This window comes from Pogonomyrmex barbatus, unplaced genomic scaffold (genome assembly GCF_055798465.1).
Source record: "Pogonomyrmex barbatus isolate J1 unplaced genomic scaffold, ASM5579846v1 scaffold8, whole genome shotgun sequence".
Classification (NCBI taxonomy): domain Eukaryota; kingdom Metazoa; phylum Arthropoda; class Insecta; order Hymenoptera; family Formicidae; genus Pogonomyrmex; species Pogonomyrmex barbatus.
Window position 1 is genome coordinate 3,740,103 of NW_028297182.1, and position 16,770 is coordinate 3,756,872.

At 40.7% G+C, this 16,770-nt stretch overlaps 2 protein-coding genes and 1 long non-coding RNA gene across 7 annotated transcripts; 1 reads left to right on the forward strand and 2 right to left on the reverse strand.

Moving 5' to 3' along the window:
• The first annotated feature begins 208 nt into the window (after positions 1-208).
• LOC148934710 (uncharacterized) lies at positions 209-7,418 on the forward strand. Its single transcript, XR_016141104.1, has 2 exons — positions 209-1,600; positions 6,340-7,418. It is a non-coding gene; the product is annotated as an uncharacterized LOC148934710 (long non-coding RNA).
• Positions 6,888-13,579, reverse strand: Ttc7 (tetratricopeptide repeat domain 7). Of its 4 annotated transcripts, none has more exons than XM_089083888.1 (15): positions 12,989-13,579; positions 12,293-12,444; positions 12,019-12,187; positions 11,521-11,607; positions 10,692-10,874; positions 10,485-10,611; positions 10,132-10,268; positions 9,753-10,039; positions 9,477-9,665; positions 9,215-9,393; positions 8,675-9,114; positions 8,224-8,462; positions 8,003-8,107; positions 7,710-7,801; positions 6,888-7,235 (listed from the first exon to the last, which is right to left on the reverse strand). In XM_089083888.1, exons 1-15 carry the CDS (start codon positions 13,110-13,112, stop codon positions 7,103-7,105), a joined length of 2,643 nt encoding a protein of 880 aa, XP_088940014.1. In that variant the 5' UTR covers positions 13,113-13,579; the 3' UTR covers positions 6,888-7,102. The 4 variants fall into 4 exon arrangements, with proteins under 4 accessions (XP_088940014.1, XP_088940015.1, XP_088940013.1 ...); XM_089083889.1 differs by having other exon boundaries at positions 9,753-10,042; positions 11,521-11,583; positions 12,989-13,574; XM_089083887.1 differs by having other exon boundaries at positions 9,753-10,042; positions 12,989-13,572.
• A 692-nt stretch (positions 13,580-14,271) lies between these two features.
• On the reverse strand, positions 14,272-16,692 carry LOC105432795 (KICSTOR complex protein kaptin). Of its 2 annotated transcripts, none has more exons than XM_011647753.2 (8): positions 16,551-16,692; positions 16,002-16,230; positions 15,635-15,897; positions 15,366-15,532; positions 15,117-15,289; positions 14,966-15,044; positions 14,583-14,874; positions 14,272-14,504 (listed from the first exon to the last, which is right to left on the reverse strand). In XM_011647753.2, the coding sequence occupies exons 2-8, from the start codon at positions 16,204-16,206 to the stop codon at positions 14,424-14,426; spliced, it is 1,260 nt and encodes a 419-aa protein (XP_011646055.2). In that variant the 5' UTR covers positions 16,207-16,230; positions 16,551-16,692; the 3' UTR covers positions 14,272-14,423. The 2 variants fall into 2 exon arrangements, with proteins under 2 accessions (XP_011646055.2, XP_011646056.2); XM_011647754.2 differs by having other exon boundaries at positions 16,002-16,187; positions 16,551-16,686.
• Positions 16,693-16,770: the final 78 nt, after the last annotated feature.

Below are 16,770 nucleotides of genomic sequence, written 5' to 3' on the forward strand. Positions count from 1 at the left end.
AGGCAAAGCGAGATGCGCCGCGCGCCGACGACGACGTGGCCGCCGCGGCCGCGGGCCGGTACGGCGTACCCGCGACCGCCCCGTATAACAAATCCGTTTTACACGGCGGGGTGGGTGCGGTCGTGTTTACAGGACGAGTCCGGGCGAACTAACCGGGCCTGTGATTGGCCGGCGCGCACCTGCAATGCGTCAGGCAGCCGCGCGGACTGTGCCGTGTCGCGCCGACTACCGGGTCAAAGCCGGGCTTCCCTGCCTGCGCGAGAGAAGAGCCGCTCCGAATGCGACGGACGGATGTTTTTCGGCGCTACGCGATCGGTTTACCCCTCGCCTACCCGCCCTTCCCTCCTTTTCCCGCCCGCCGCCGTTCTACCGTCCTTTTCCTGACGGTTTTCCCAACTCTCTTCTTTCGTGGTGCTCTATACGCATTTTCCTCCTTCCCTCGATCGGCGGCTCTCTTGAATTCCGCACACCCGATCTTTTTGCTACCCATCCCCTCTTTTTTTCCCGTGCACTCCCAAATTGCCAACGACTTTCTTTCATCTCCCGATTACCCTTTCCGTGCCTCAGTGGCTTCTGATTGTCGCGTTTCGCTCGTGTCTCCGTCGTCGCGTCGCGCTCGTTATCGACCTCGCCCGATGACGATCGGCCTCGCACCAGCTTGCTCATATCTCCTATTTTCATAGGACAGAGCCCTTTGAACCGCGCGTTGTCACAAAATTGGCACGGAATATCTCGCAGCAAGGATAATATAGTTTGGCGATTCGTATGCGACACATGAGGAATTTCATGTCGCATGATCTTTCTTTAGATTTATCGCACGTAATGCAAACGGATTCTCCTCTCGTCTTGACATCCGACCTTTATCGACTGCCCTCTTCCTTTTTCCGTCTTTCTTCTTTTTTTTTTTATAAAATAAGAACCTTTTAACATAAACCACGCCATGGAGGAAACCTATCGCTCTTATGGACGATGACACAAATTGGATCTGCTGCAGACGAGACGGCTAGAGAGACAGAGAGAGAGAGAGAGAGAGAGAGAGAGAGAGAGAGAGAGAGAGAGAGAAGAACGGGACAGAGAGGAAGAGAGAGCCACTGTAATTTTCTCACGTTTCCTATCTCTTTTTCTCCATCGGTCTATCTCGTTCTGTCCTTCGGGGTATTGATTTTGATCAATTTCACCTTATTCTTGGCGCGAGCGTTCCAAAGTACAGATCCCTACCTTCTCGAGGAATTTACAGGCGGGAGTAAAGCGTGAAAATTTATCGTACCCGGCCGTACCATCGTCGTCGTCGTAGTCATCGTCGCCCTTGTCCTCCGCACCCCTTTCCCAGACTCCTTTTGCCTTTCTCCTATTTCACCTTTCCTTCCTCCCCACACCTGTCTTTCTCTTTTTCTCCCCAAAGTCTCCCTCAGTCTCGCTCTCGTAGTGCGCGTTTCGTTTCTGCCTCCCTCCCCACCTCCTTGCCCCTCTGCTTAGGTATATACTATTTCCACTTTCCCGGTATGTGTGTCAGTGCGGCAATTTGACAGTGGTGTCAGATAACGTATAATCGCGCGACAGATTGGAACGATTACATCCTAAGTGTACGGGACGATAAGCGGTTGTTTATTGATAAAATGACATTATAACTTGATTATTTTTCGTATAGACATCTATAAAGATAAGGGGGAGAACACGCGAGAAGCTCCTTGCGATCTATTTCTCTCTCTTTCGCCCTCCCGCCTCTCTCTTTTTCTCTCCCCTCGCGTCCGTCTCTTCTTCTCAATCTCGCTGTCTCCCTTCTCTCCCGCTCGTACTTGTTCCCGCTTGCTCCACTTCGTATAGATTATATGTTCGCCAAAAGAGAGTTCTGCATTGCGTTCTCGTACGTGTATACGTGACGAGGAACGCGCTCGTCGCGGATAAAACTCCGCTTTTGAAGAATCGCAAGAGATTATCGCCTTACCGCCGCCGATTATCGTATTATCAGAGCGCACACATGTCCGATCACAAATGGTCGGTTACGATCTCGCTAGATTCGTATTTCGACGGCGCGAAAACAGTCGCGGAAACCGGGCCTCCCGTCGCGCGAATTTGGCGTAGGGATTATTTTAGCGCGCCCGTGTCGCCGACAAAGAAGTATCGCGTCGTAATTCGAGGCCAAATTGTATTTATACTCGATTTGCTCGAATTCGCGCCGGATTGTTATCGGCATCGTCGTCATCGTCGAAGGGATAGGCCTCGTCGTGATTCGTCGCCGTTAGCTTTACGAGAGTCATATAAATACCTCTTGCGCGGTATTTATGTGTACACGTACATATATGTGCATGCTATATACATGCGCTTATTTATTTATTTTATTGCGCGGCACACTCTTTTTCTGTCTTACTTAATTTCATGTACTTTGAGTTGTACTATTTCATTGTATTATGAAACGTATTATTATAATCTATGTGATACATTCATTAGATTCCTGTGTACAATGGAGAAAATATTAAGAAGAAATATTAAATTTTTAAATGAGGAATAGAAATTAAACGTAACGCACAATGATTAATCTTTATTCCTAATTTTTGTGCAGGGTCATACGTTTTTGCCTATGAAAGGAAATTGTCTCAGGGCTTTTAATAAATGGCGATTTTCTTTCTTTCTCTCTTCCTCTTTCTCGCTGTGAATAACAATATATATCTCGACACCGCTTACCGCCCCGGCACGGTTAGTCTGCGAGGACCTGAAATTTTTACGAAGGCGGTTACAGAAGTGGCCTACGCAAGTCATGTCGCATGCTGCGGTGAATAATTCAGAGCGCGCTTCTCCACGAAGCCGGCCGGTTACTCGCGCGCACGCGCGAGTGCGTTTCCAGCTAGAAATCGGTAATCGCGGATAATACTTAGATACTGGCTGCGACTGCGGGAAAAAGAAGGAATGCGTCACGATCTCTGGAAGCCGGTCTCCGAGAAACCGCCGCTGTCGTCGGAAAGAAGAGAAAGAGAAAATTATCGGCGACAGGTGCGGGAACGCGCGACGACGGAACGAGGGGCACGGTCACGGCGCGGTTTCAGTTGCGACGTATATGTTCAGGGCGTTTTCTATATTCAGGGTGACTCTATATATTCAGGGAGAGATCGATCGCGGCGGGACCGATGCGAGACTGACATCTCTAGAGTTCCGATAAGAACGGGAAATTGCCGCAATTCCGATGCGACTTCGATCTTTAACGCAACACCCTACACCGACACGCATCGATTATCCCCCGTGCCCCCGATGAACACACGCAAATGACGGAAAAAAAGGAAGGGAGGGACAGGAGGACGTTTTTGCCCGCGTCGAAATTTTGTCTTGAATCGAAAAATCATTGATTCAAGAGTCACGATGTTCTATCGAAGGGGACTTATCGGGACGGCGACCTGACGTTTTCTCGGGGAGGAAGGGCGGATGAGCGTTCGCGCTCGCGAGCGCGAGGGGGGACCATAGGACTTCTCTCTTCTCGCAAAAGTGTATAGAGCGCACGGCGCATATCGATCGCTGGCGCGCTCCGCCAGGAACACGGCGACGCAGCCAGGAACACCCCGCCGTTCGCGCTGCATCGTTCCACTGTGTGCGTATATGTGATACGCGCGCGCGTGTGTATGTGTGTGATGTGGTGTGTGTGTGTGTGTGTGTGTGTGTGTGTGTGTGTGGTGTATGTGTGTGGTGAGGGTGTATGCGTGTGTCGTCCGATAAATTGTTAACCGCTCCGCCGTCGTTGTGACCGTGACCGATATATCCCGGAGACGCGATGGTTACGCGCGCTCGGCGACGGACGCGCCCGGCGCATTGTCGATAAGGCTAATTAGAGCGGTGGCGTGTCCGTATGTAGAAAAGAGATGTATCCGCGACGTTATTCCCGCCCATTATTAATTCCGGTCCTTCGTCACACGCTTCTATTTCAGCTCCGCGAAAGAGGGAGGGAAAGAGAGAAAAGTGGAGGAAATCGGGAACCGGCGACACGCGCGGCCATCGGTCGATCGTACCTTCCACGCCGCACTATCCTGTAGATTCATAATAATAATAATAATAATAATAATAATAATAATAATAATAATCACTAATGGGCGATATGCACGTGTATTACGCATGTATGCGTGACGTGTGTACGTATGCATTAGATATAAGCGAATGATACACGCTTTGCGGGAATGTTGCGTTGCATCGCGTCGCGGCAGAGAAATCGATGCGGCGCCAAGCTGCGAGTCAAGCCGCGCCGCGCCGCGCCGCGCCGCGCCGCGCCGCGCTGCGCTGCGTTGTTGCGGTTCCGTCGGCGCGACGCTCGACGGCGGGACGGACGCGAGCGTCGTCAAAGGCTAACGTCATTGACGTAGTTCTCTCGAAGGGACGAACTCACCCGTCGCGAAAGGAGCGGCTTTCGGGGAAAGTCTCGCCGCATATGACGCGGCGCAGCGCGGTACGGCGCGGCGCGACGCGACGTGACGCCGTGCGTCGAGCCTGCGCACGCTAGGACGCGCAATGCGACACGCGATAGAGCGGGACGGCGAAACGGTACGACCGCGGTAATCTCGTTACGGCGAGGAAGAGGGAAAGAGCGAACGAGAGGACGAAGGCGGGCGGGAGCGCGAGAACGGGGGCGTCGAGAGTTGGGGACGCTTCGGTACCGGGGTGGGTTTTCTCAGGGTAGATAGGTGGGTGGATAGGTAGGCAGGCAAGCTAGGCAGGCGAGCAGGCCAGGTGGAGGTAGGGAATTTAATAGGAGAGCCGCAGTAAAGAATGTTAATTTTACCGCGTAATGGCATCGGTCTCTCGCACGGTCACGCTATCGCCCGTTAAAAATTGATATTCCTCCGCGTCCTTGCGTGAAAGAAAGGGATAGGAGGGGTATGGCGACGGATCACCGACGAGGAGAGAGAGGGAAAATGGAATTCCGTTTGTTGCGCAATATATCCCAATACTCAGGCGCGGTGTAAAGGAGAGAAAAAAGGAAGGAGAAGCGCACGATGTGCGGCGCGGGATAATTTCTGGGAAATTCGTATTGTTCGCGATTCGGTCGACGATAAAGGCCCTTTCCGCGTAGCATCGAATATCCGATCTCGACGGAACCGTACCGTTAAAATTTCAAATTGTTTCAATCTCCGGTTAGAAGCGATGTTCAGCTCAGGGAGTGGGATGTGAGCTATGCACGTTTTTTGACGTCAAACGTGAATAAAAAAGAGAGCGAAACAAGAAAAGAATACGCAACGCAGGGAGAGAGAGATACACAACAGTACAAAAAAAAAGATACATAAAACGCATATGCATTATATACACAAAACTGGGCGCGTTCATAGTATTCTTTATTTAAAGAATACTTGTACAATGCGAGGGTTAGTATGGAGCAGAGAATGGATATAGCTTTAAACGTATAAATGCGGAGGAGAGAATATAAAGCAGCGTCTCGCCGCATTCAGCTCGAAGCGACGTATAATATGCATCTTCATTACGTATTTAAGCATTTGCCTTCCGCGTGTTATGTAATTTAAATTCGTGCTTGGGATTGATACCGTTTTTTTCTCGGCTATTATCCCCATTATATATGTATATACACATATATATATATATATATATTTTTTTTTTTTTATATTTATATATTTTATATCACTGCGAGTCAAACTATGAGTCAAACATGCGTGGAATTCACGTTATGAATTATCACGAAAAGCGCTGAGCTTTAACGCAATAGAATATTTATTCCGGAAGGATCGATTTTCTAAGAAATAAGAGACTTTTGATGTTTGGAAAGATCGAGAGTAAAAGTAAGTGCTCGAGTCGATTTTTCAAACGTCGTCCGGATGTTTTTCAAAGCGCTCGCTGCTCGTTCGTTCCGCGACTTTGCTATCAGCCTGCGAAATTGCCGTATCTTCTTAATGACTTCCCGGCTGATGTAATTTGAAATTAGAGAAGGAAACGCGAACGGCCGTGCCTCCGCATACGCGTCAATACGTGCCCGACCCTCCCGGCGAAGGCGATCCAAGGCGTTTTCCCCGAGCTCCCTGCGCGAAACCAGGCCATGCATGTATAACATTATTATATCGATTACACAAAAGAAAATAGCTATCTCTTAACGATAACGCGACTGTCATTCGTGCGTTCTATATACAGTTATTATTACGCGTCGCGCGTGCAAACGTATATACATATATATGTATTCGCCGACGAAGGAGAGAGAAAAAGAGGGAAAATAGCGATTCCTTTACTCGACTATCGGAGAGGGGGGAGGGGGAGAGAGAGAGAGAAGGTAGAGGGAAAACGGAGATCGACCGCCGTGCGGTGTCAGATAAAATCTTCGCCCTTATCGATTTCTATAAAAATAAATTATTACATTTTTAGAGACGCATTACATCACAGACTTCTCCGATCCGATCCATCCGTTCGTCCGTGCATCCGCTCGTATACGTTGACGTATACCTACGTACGATTTCGCGTATACGTGCAATACGTGCTTGCGCATCGCGCGCAAATTGGGCCATCACGTATGCGCGTTAAGTTCGCACGCCCGAACGCGAAGATGGGACTCTCGATAAACGCAAATTTTTGCGACGGGCTCTAATGATAAAACACGAATCGAAATAACTTCGAATAATAAAAATGGATGGAGCATGTTGCTGACATTTAAAAGAAATCAATTCTTATTTCGTGCCTTTAGGCACGAAAATAAAAATATTCAAGTACGAAACGGCGACTACCGCCGTGCATGATTCATGTCGGATATGACTATTTGAAACTTATCGTATCTACAAGCGGAACATGCGATTGCATTTGCGCTGCTCCACGGCGATAGATATAACTCTAAATTGAAGTCTTGAGACTACCGCGAAAGATTTCTTCGCGGAAGGTATGTTACGTTGAACTGGCTCTTCCGCGAATTCGTCTAACACTTTGGAGATAAGACTTTATTCAAATTTATTACATCGATTGTAACTATTTTGTACAATTAAAGTATTTTTTCTTTTTCTTTTAACAATGAGTTTATACAATAGTACAACATGTGTGTGTCCAGGTACTATTGACGGGAAGGTGAGGAAATGCCCGCGGAAAGAGAAAAAGACAGATCGTGTGATTTCGTCGAATCTTATTTCCCTAAGAGATCGAATCACTCAAAGGTAACTGGTATCGACAAGATCGGTAAAATGGGATTTGTCGTTTCGACCTCCAGCGCCGTCGCCATACAATCACTAGCAGCTTCCACTTCACCCAACGATTCTAACACCATGCCCAAGTTATACCTGAAATATAACGTACGTTGTACCATCCAATCCATTAAATTAATGACAATACAAATATATATATATATATATATATTTGTAACGATGTATGTACACACACACGCGCGCGCACGCACACACACACACACACACACACACACACACACACACACACACACACACACACACACACACACACACACATACATACATACATTGTTACAAAAATATAAGAAATTACAAGTAAATTATATATTACAAGTAAATTAATGTCAGAGAAAAAAACAAAAATGATAAGATATGTATATAAAATCCATTCATATCTTAACACTCGATTTATCGATTTGATGATTTTTAAGATTCGATTACTGGAATACAGATATCACACTATTGTCGTGAAAACATTACAGATAATAAGTGATCGTTGGCTCATATCATGAAGATATAGCGATAATCTATATTACGATAATCGATTCAGGCCATATAATATGGTACCAAGTTTGATGGGAATTTGGATCGATTTTCGCAGCGTCCCTCAAAGTTTTCTCAGCCAGTCTCTGACTGCCCAAATAGTGATAAATAAGACCCTGCAAATAATTAGAAATATCAATAGATTTATATATTCCTATCCAATAATTATACAAATTTCTAAAATTATATGAGATGTAAGTTCTTTTTCTCTCTATCTCTCTCTCTCTCTCTCTCTCTCTCTCTCTATATATATATATATATATATATATATATATATATATATATATGTTTAAGAATTAATGCAACGCAACAATTACCAAATGTTGTAGACTCTTTATGTGTGAAGGATTAATTGAAACAGCATTTTGGTAGCATTGTTTCGCTTCTGTATACTCCAGCTTGTACTCGTGTAAAAGGCCACGCTATAAAGAGATAATTACACTCAATTATCATGCCACATTATATAATAATCTCCAGTTGTTTAATCTGAATTCTCGAACACAGAGATTCATAATAACGAGAAAATTCAAGCTTCTACCGTGTACATAATATGGTGACTCAGCGGAAAGATATTGGTGGCCTCTTGGAGAGATAGAACAGCGCCATTTGGTTGGTCTAGGATAAGGAAAACCTCAGTAAGTAGAAGCCAAATCTGCAATTGCAGCAGCCATGCTCTCTGCGGCCCTGGCTTCGGTGTGAACGAGCTAATCGACGAAGCGACCTCGGAAAGAGCTTGCTCAACTCTTGAAGCAGCTAATGATTGCGCATGCAGGGAACCTATTAGAAATTATCACCTTTTGTGAGTTCAGTCAATTTTTAGAAGACATTTTATTGTGAAGGATCTCTCCAGTTTTAAGATCATTAGATTTCTAATGGAATGCTAGGATATATTATCAGAAAACGATGAACAAATTAATTTTTTATAAAATGATATAATCCATTTGTTATTTCTAATGTTATCTAATCTGCATTAGGGACATATAACTCACTAGAATCTTTATCGGACATTTCTGACGTGTAAAGCTGAAAGACACTTCTGGTCTCGCTGCGTTTCTCGCTCTGTTGCTCATTACAATTAACGTTCGTCTGATCTTCATAGAGATCTTTCCACAGATGTAACATGTGACTGATGGTATATAACGCATCGACGCCGCCAATACTTCGCAATTCGAGATGCGCCTTGACATAGAGGAAATTCAAATTGTCCGGATATTCCTCTAATACACTGTTTATCACGTGCAATGCCTCAGAATATTGCTTATGTGCCGACAGGAGTAGCGCGAATAAATGCAACGACGGAATGTGTTCTGCCCGTAGATTCAGCGCGATCTTTACATGTACAATGGCATCGGTTATCTGCCTATTTATCGCATACTCGTGAGCCAAGTAATATTCAGCTAGATGATCATTCGGATCGCACTGTTGCGCTCTATTAAAAAAAATAATCTTTTATTAATTAACTGGGAAAAAAAAATCTGCAAGAATGTCAGTTCTTATAATTAAGGTTGAGCATTACAAGAAATACATACTTTTGAAAGAAATCTAACGCGGTGTTCGTGTGATGCACTTTGTCCTGCTTTACGATCGTATTTGCGGAGAGCATACTGTGACCGATTCCAATGTACAAATGGCATCTGGATTGCATCCCCTGTGGACTTGCCATCTCTCGCTGCAAAGCTTTTTGACTCCATTCAATACCTTCATTTATCTACCGAATTTGAAATTGTCATATGAGAATATACTTTTTTGTCTTGAAATATAGATAAAGATGTGGATAAAAAAATCATTTACTATATTCAATTGCTCATAACACAGCCTTGCAGCCAATAGACAAGGCATTACTTTCTGAGGAGATAGCCTGGCGACCACCTTTAAAACTCTATATGCATGCATGTATCTTCCCATGCTTATAAGACATAACGCATATTGCGTCCATATGTGTACTTCCTCATGGGAAAATTTCATTGCTCTTTCAAAAGACTGTAAAAAGACATTAAAAAGACATTTTAATTAAATATCTGAGTAATACATGAATTAATTTTTTAGAAAAAAGGAAAATATTTTAACCTCGTGTAAAAGTTCTACTTGACTCCATCTAACGACGACGACTGTGAGCAGATCATAGATAGCAGTAGCGTTCTCAAACGCGTGTATTCTGGCTTCCTTGAATTCGGGCGATTGACTGAGAACGGCGTCTCTCACCGCCATTGCCTCGCTGATCAATAACAACAGAATCGTCTCCTCGTATTCGTTCCTAGGAACGAATATATTTGGCCCCGCATATTTCTTTGGTTTCCACGGTGAATCCGATGGATTGGCGCCCGAATAATGATTTATTCGTCTATTACTTACGGCTGCTACAATGTTAATGTTGTATCAATGGAGTACTTTTTTTTTTTTTTTTTTTAAGAAATATTCTACTATGTTTACGCGATTATATTCATACCTGTTGTGTCGGTTTGTCCCTCGGGTGGTTTGTAGTCAGCGCCGCTTATTCCACGCAGCAACACTTCCGCTAATTGTCTAGTCAGCGTTACTCGTAGACTTTGAGTAGTCGTAGATTCAACAGCAGATAAAATTTCCCTGTCGGAATCAAACCACACATTAAACTATCCATGAAGAATACGATAATTATGAATCTCGTATTATAAATAAAATTTTAAGAATTTTTTAGAACCAAAAAAATTTTAGAGAAACTGAAAAATATTTAAAAAAATTCATAAATAGAATAATTTCTTGTATATCATTATATAGATATTAATTATAGATATTAATTATATATACATAATTGATAAATACCTATAACGATTAACAGCGGCTTGTATGTTGCCGGTTTGAATGTACAATATTGGTGCTCTTTGCAGCGCAGTCTCCAAAATCGGGCCGATATGCTTTGCAGAGACTGGAGATGATGTAGAATATGTACCTATAAACGAAGAAAGTTAAAGTGTTAAAGATCATAATTTTTTGTTGGATTAAATTTCTTTTAATTACTCTTTCAATTACCTGTGTTATTTGTGTTTATTGTGGAAATACCATTTTGTTGCTGCATAGCAATTTTGTCTTGCTCCTGCAAATATACTAACGTCAAGTTGCCAGAAATCTCGTAACATTTGATTATCTGTTCTTGCCATTCTGTAATCTTGTATTTTGACTTGGAATTTGGTGGAAGCCTTTCCAGACAGAGACCTGGTACGAGTAACAATTTACAATATCGACATCAATCAAACAATACTGACACATTTATGCAGAGAAAAAATTTAATACAAAAATAAAAATAAAATTTCCAATCTTGGTGATCAAGAACGTGTGACGAAATATTTTACAAAATTTATTATAACTTCATTTTATGTGAATAATAAAGATCTCTACATAGTGCTCGTCCCAAATTCATTGCAACTAAATCTAGTCTATAATATTTAATAAATAATAAAATAAATTGTCAAAAAATATAAAATAAACTATCAAAAAAGCAAAAGCGTAACTGATTATTTCGTAACTGATGATAGTTTAAAGAATTTCTTGAGGATTTTAATTATCAAAATATACAAATAAGATAATGTGCCATACATGTTTTTTAGTAAGTTCATAAAAGCATTTACAAGCAAGCTTCTATATTACGATAAAATGGATGTTATAAAATGTGTTCTATATATATATATAACTAAAACACACACACACACACACACACACACACACACACACACACACACACACACATACATACATATACACACGTGTTTTATATATATATATATATATATATATAAAGTGCATTAATTAAATAAATTTTCTAAATAAACACAAGCAAAACGAAGCAAACAAGCATACAAACCTTTGATCGCATACGATTCTGCTATAATGCGCAGTCTTCGGCAGGATAAATGTTTGTCAGTGTCTAAAGTAAACGATCTTTCTTTCTCTAAATCATACACAAGCCATAGTAATAAATGAATATACTGGATAAGAGAAATTTACGAATTAAATAAATGTGTCTAATTAATTCGTTATTAAGATTAGTGCATGGACACGCTAATGGGAATATATGCGGTAGAATTGTCGAAATATATAGTTTCAAATTATGCTATTTATTATAAAATGCTTATATGCTCAATGCAAATCTTGCACATAAAAAATGATATATATATATATATATATATATATATATATATCTACCATGTAACTATTGAACAAAAAACTACTGTTAAGAGAGAAAAACACAGAAAACTATAAAGCAAGCTGTTATTGTGTATCTTTTTAAATATTGCACTAAAATATACTACTAGAAACCTCGTCAGAGGAAAGAAACTATAATAATTGCTAAATTGCAAACCTTTAATTGCATACGACTCTGCTATAATACGTAAACTTCGACATGGTAATTGCTTTTCTGTGAGTGTGTCTAGTTCAGCTTGTTGATAATGATGAAGCGCATCCTCATACATCCCCATCGCATAATGAAGTTTTCCAAGTAACAGATGAGCATCCAGCACAACTAAAGCCTGAAAAATATTACTAGTTATTATATAAATAAATTTTATATTAGACATGACTGATTTCTAAATATTGATTTTTATCAAATGTTATTTTTCTATGGTGTTGCATACCTGCTTATCTTTTTCATTAGCCGCCAGCAACAGGTATTTACGTGTTTCTGTCAATCCATTCCGTGCTTTGGCAATATTGGCGTCTATTGGTGGAGTTTGTTCCAGAAAACTCTCCAATCTTCCTTCTCCGCATAAGAAATTTGCGAGGCATTCTGTTGTATAAAAAGTGAAATCGATATAAAGTTCTCCCTATATTTACATATAAACTTTATAGGCGAATAAAATTTATGGAATATTTAATATTCTTTAAAAAAATATTCGATGTTATTAATATTATTGTGATATAAAAATGAGATATGTATTATATAAATGTCATTTTCTTCTCATGGCTGGCACGCAGAATATCAATTATGAAAGAAAGAAAAAACGACATGCATGATGGAAATATAAAACATCGTGAGAAATAAAACATCGGGGATATGCGTATACAATTAAACAGAACGAGCGTGACATTTCGTTCACGCAGACTCTACGATTATCCTTGATCTTTACGTGACGTGACATCTTTTTCTTTTTCTGTCCATCTCTCTCATTTAGAGAGAGCGTGCGTCCCGGAAACAACGGGACGTCTTTAAAGCATCATTGGGAATGCAACCATGTGGGAGAGACGACCGCGATCGGACAGCGGAATCACGGCCGAGGAAGGGCAGAGGGTCAGCGGAGGTGGGAGGGGAGAAAAGAAAGAGACACTTTTACCGTTGCTTGGGTACTGCACTTTTAGATGTTCCGCAAGCTCTATAACCTTCTTCCAATTGCCGTCCTCGCGATTCCGATCGATCTCGGACTCGATGCGGAGGGTGTGACTCTTCTTGCTCGTCATCGCGATCCACACACGTCGGTCCGAGTCACCTGGCGGTCCAGACCTCAATCGGTGCCGGGCAGCAGCGGCAGCGGCGGCAGCAACAACGTGAACGCGGCGATGTATCGATCATCAGTGACACTTCCTCGCGCGGAATCAACGCGGCCGGTCATGGCAGTCCAGCGGCGAGGAATCCGTTTGCTCCGAACGTGAACGGGAAACGCACAACCACCCACGGACACGTGCGCGTGGCAAACTGTCACGAACGTCACGAGACCCCGCGCCCCGTTCACCGCTCGCACGACCATTCCAGATATGCATTTGCATATTCGCGTGATATTCGTGCACCCCGATCAACAGCAGCCAATCGCTGTTCGTTTATGCGACGTAATGTGCGATGCACGTGATGTTTCTCTATTCCAGACCCGTAATTGGCTGTCTCTCCGCGAATACGCTCCGCGCGAGTTCCACGTTCCGTGACTCTGCGTCGGTATATATACCTCTGATATGACGTATACAGGGCCGTGCGATCATTCCGTCGTGTTCTTGATTGCTGCTCCAATATCGAATATGAAAATAACGTCTCATCATAAGCAATAATGCAGTCATTTTCTCATTTTCATGAATTTTAACTTATGTTTTTCTATTATATTTTGTCGAACACCGGAACCAATTTAATGTTGTCTTATTTAGAAATGTTTAGAAAATTCTTAAAAAATTTATCTTACGCATATGTTCATAATACATATATTCCTATTGTGAAATTTTAAGCCTATTCTTTTTAACTAAATTTCTTACACGATTCATCTTTTTTCTTTTTTATTGAAAAAGACAAAAAAAATGAACCATATAAGAAGTTCTAAACAGCTAAACAGGCCTTTCATTGACAGTAACCAACATGATCCATATTTTTTCGTGAAGTAAAGTTGGTGAAAACATAGAAAAACAGTACTATTTTAGCAACAAGAGCAAATCAAGTTAAAAATTATTGAAAACAATAAAATTATCACTTTAAAACTCTCTCTCGGCTATGATTGGTCAGTTTGTTTATTGCTTAAGTTTTACTGCTTATTTTTCTCTATGTTATTAGTTTAAATCTACTATATTGTAGTGAGAGTTTGTATTGTAGTAAGAAATTTAAATAGAAAAATAGTAATGTTCTATTATATGTAATAATCACTTTCATTTTCATAAATTTTTATTTCTGATATTACATCGTTGTATATCATATGTGATATGTACAATATATTACAAATATATAAAAAAATGTATATGAGAGAATATTACCTTTTTACAAATATACCTTTTTTTACAAACCTTTTTTTACAAATATTACGGACTTTCCTCAGCTAATATATCAAATAATTTTCTATAACGTTCCTTCCATTTTGCTCGTATATCAACTATATTATGCTATATGAAAAGATCAAAGATATATACAATATTACTACTTAAAAATTTTTTAAATCGGATACACATCAAGTGTTATACCTGCAGTATATGTACACCTCGTTGCGTAAGTACAATCAGTTCTTTTATTCCATCATTTGTTATATCCATGTAGCTTATGGAATGTACAGGGGCGTCAAACAGTTTTCTAGCGGCTAACTCCCACGTGTCGTTTATTAATGCGAAGATCAGGACTTCCTGACCGTAAGTGCCAAGCAGAATCTCGTTTTGGCCGTCCATATTTATATCCGCTACGCAGCAGCATAGAATACAATCCGATGATTCGCTACCGTTCAATATCACATCCTGTTTCATTCCATGTTCCAAGATATCTCTGATAAAAAACGAATACTTGCATTCTAATCGTCATAAAATTTTCAGATTATTAAGTTAAATTAAACTTATTAAGTTAAATTAAAATTTACTTGAAAACAACAGCACTGCTTGTATTTGAAATAATGATATTTAATTTCGGAACGTCATCCTTCGGAACACATGTCTCAGCTGAAATTTTTTTTATTGTTATTTTAGACTATGCATCAATGTTGTACAAATAATACATTTTAAAATATTTACAATTGGCGTTTATAAATGTTGGTTTATTAATGATGTTTCTATGTGGGAATATTATGACACTTGGCACAGGCTTGTCATATCTCAGCAGCCAACTTCGAGAAACTTGTAAGTTCGTTACATTTACTATGGCAACTTTGACTATACCGCACTCACAGCCGACGGCGGTGACTCTCCTAAGTTTGCATGTATAAAATTGTATCCAAAATCAAGATGAAGCAACAGAAGATAATTATCTTTCATCGTACAAACCGCTTATAGTTATCATAATAATAAATATTAATCCATAATGCAATTGCTTGGACATCATGCAGCTCTGGAAAATATTTTTCGATGGAGGCTTCGCTGTAAACGTGGCTTAATTTATCTTCTCTTATCATATGAATCTTGTAATCACTTCCAGATATCAGCCAAACTACCTGCAAATTTTAAATTGTTAGATGTGACAGAGACTATGATAATATATCATAATTATAATATATATTTCATTGAAAAGAATGCATCTGGTATTTCTAATATACCTCCTGTACAGAATTCTGTTGTGGTAAAATGGTATGATACAGATGATAAGGAGTATATGACAGTTCCACCATGAGACAATTCTGAGCTATAGCTTCGATCGAGCTACCTTCATCCCCTTCACCATCTATCGCACCTTCTGTATATATATTCAAGTACCTTTCAATCGCATCTGTGCTTGTCTTCATGATTGTTATACCTATCACAAAACTATCTCCAGTGTCAGACTTGTTGTAAGCATCAATAGAAATAATTTCCGCACCACCTAAGGCAGATTAAAAAAAAAACAATTTTTTTTTACACAGGATATTAATTAAAAGTTGCGGAAAAAGATATTCTAGAATATATAATATAGAATAGTTTACATACTAGGAATATATGTAAACAGTAATTCCTTCACCATAGGTCTCAGAAATTCTGGTGTTTGATGATATTCGCAAGAGTATATCTTTCTTTTCAAAGAAGCCACTAACAACTTGTTGGAAATATTAGATGAGCAGAGTTTGGTCATCGAATAAATGTTCCCCTGTGACGCCAGGGGAAACCAGTGCGCATCTATAAGATTGCTCATCATTGCAAGTTGCTAGGAAGACTGAAGCTAAGTTGAAATAAATATACAGAATGACAATTGTATCCTGTAGCGTCTTAAGTAGAATGAATGTGTATTCTGTTTTTTCAAAATTTTTGACTCGTGTTTGCGCTTGATCTGTTTGCCTCATTTTGTATTATATTGTGTATTGGCTGATTTTGGAGCTTGGCCTTTATTGATTTAATGAATGATTTAATGAATGATTTAATGAATGATTAAGACTAATTAAGAGAGAAAAGAAAGAAGATACAGGCGCTCTTCAGAAAAAGACAGCGACATTCGTAGAAAAAGTCAAAAAAAAAAACAGATAAACTATCGCAAGCTCATACCGAATAGAGGTTATATTTATTACAATCCACCATCGTTTGCCGGCACGTTGAAAACAATTCTCGCTCTTATATATGTCGATCTAACATCGATTCGACATCAGTCCCTCTTCATCTTTGCAACTTCGATCTTTATCGGTCATCTCCCCGATGTTCCCAGATTACTCTTACCACCCGCCAAGAAAAATGCGAGTACATTTGCGCGTCGAACAACGAGCACGTC

What these genes read in the sequence shown, in the direction of transcription:
- Ttc7 (XM_089083887.1), bottom strand. Translation starts at nt 13,112, where the DNA reads ATGACGAGCAAGAAGAGTCACACCCTCCGCATCGAGTCCGAGATCGAT. An exon ending in AATAAACACAAATAACACAG is followed by an intron (nt 10,612 to 10,691) that starts GTAATTGAAAGA and finishes CTTCGTTTATAG; the next exon opens with GTACATATTCTACATCATCT. An exon ending in AATGTCCGATAAAGATTCTA is followed by an intron (nt 8,463 to 8,674) that starts GTGAGTTATATG and finishes AATTTCTAATAG; the next exon opens with GTTCCCTGCATGCGCAATCA.
- LOC105432795 (XM_011647753.2), bottom strand. Translation starts at nt 16,206, where the DNA reads ATGATGAGCAATCTTATAGATGCGCACTGGTTTCCCCTGGCGTCACAG. An exon ending in TATTATGATAACTATAAGCG is followed by an intron (nt 15,290 to 15,365) that starts GTTTGTACGATG and finishes ATGCAAACTTAG; the next exon opens with GAGAGTCACCGCCGTCGGCT. An exon ending in AGCAGTGCTGTTGTTTTCAA is followed by an intron (nt 14,875 to 14,965) that starts GTAAATTTTAAT and finishes GTTTTTTATCAG; the next exon opens with AGATATCTTGGAACATGGAA.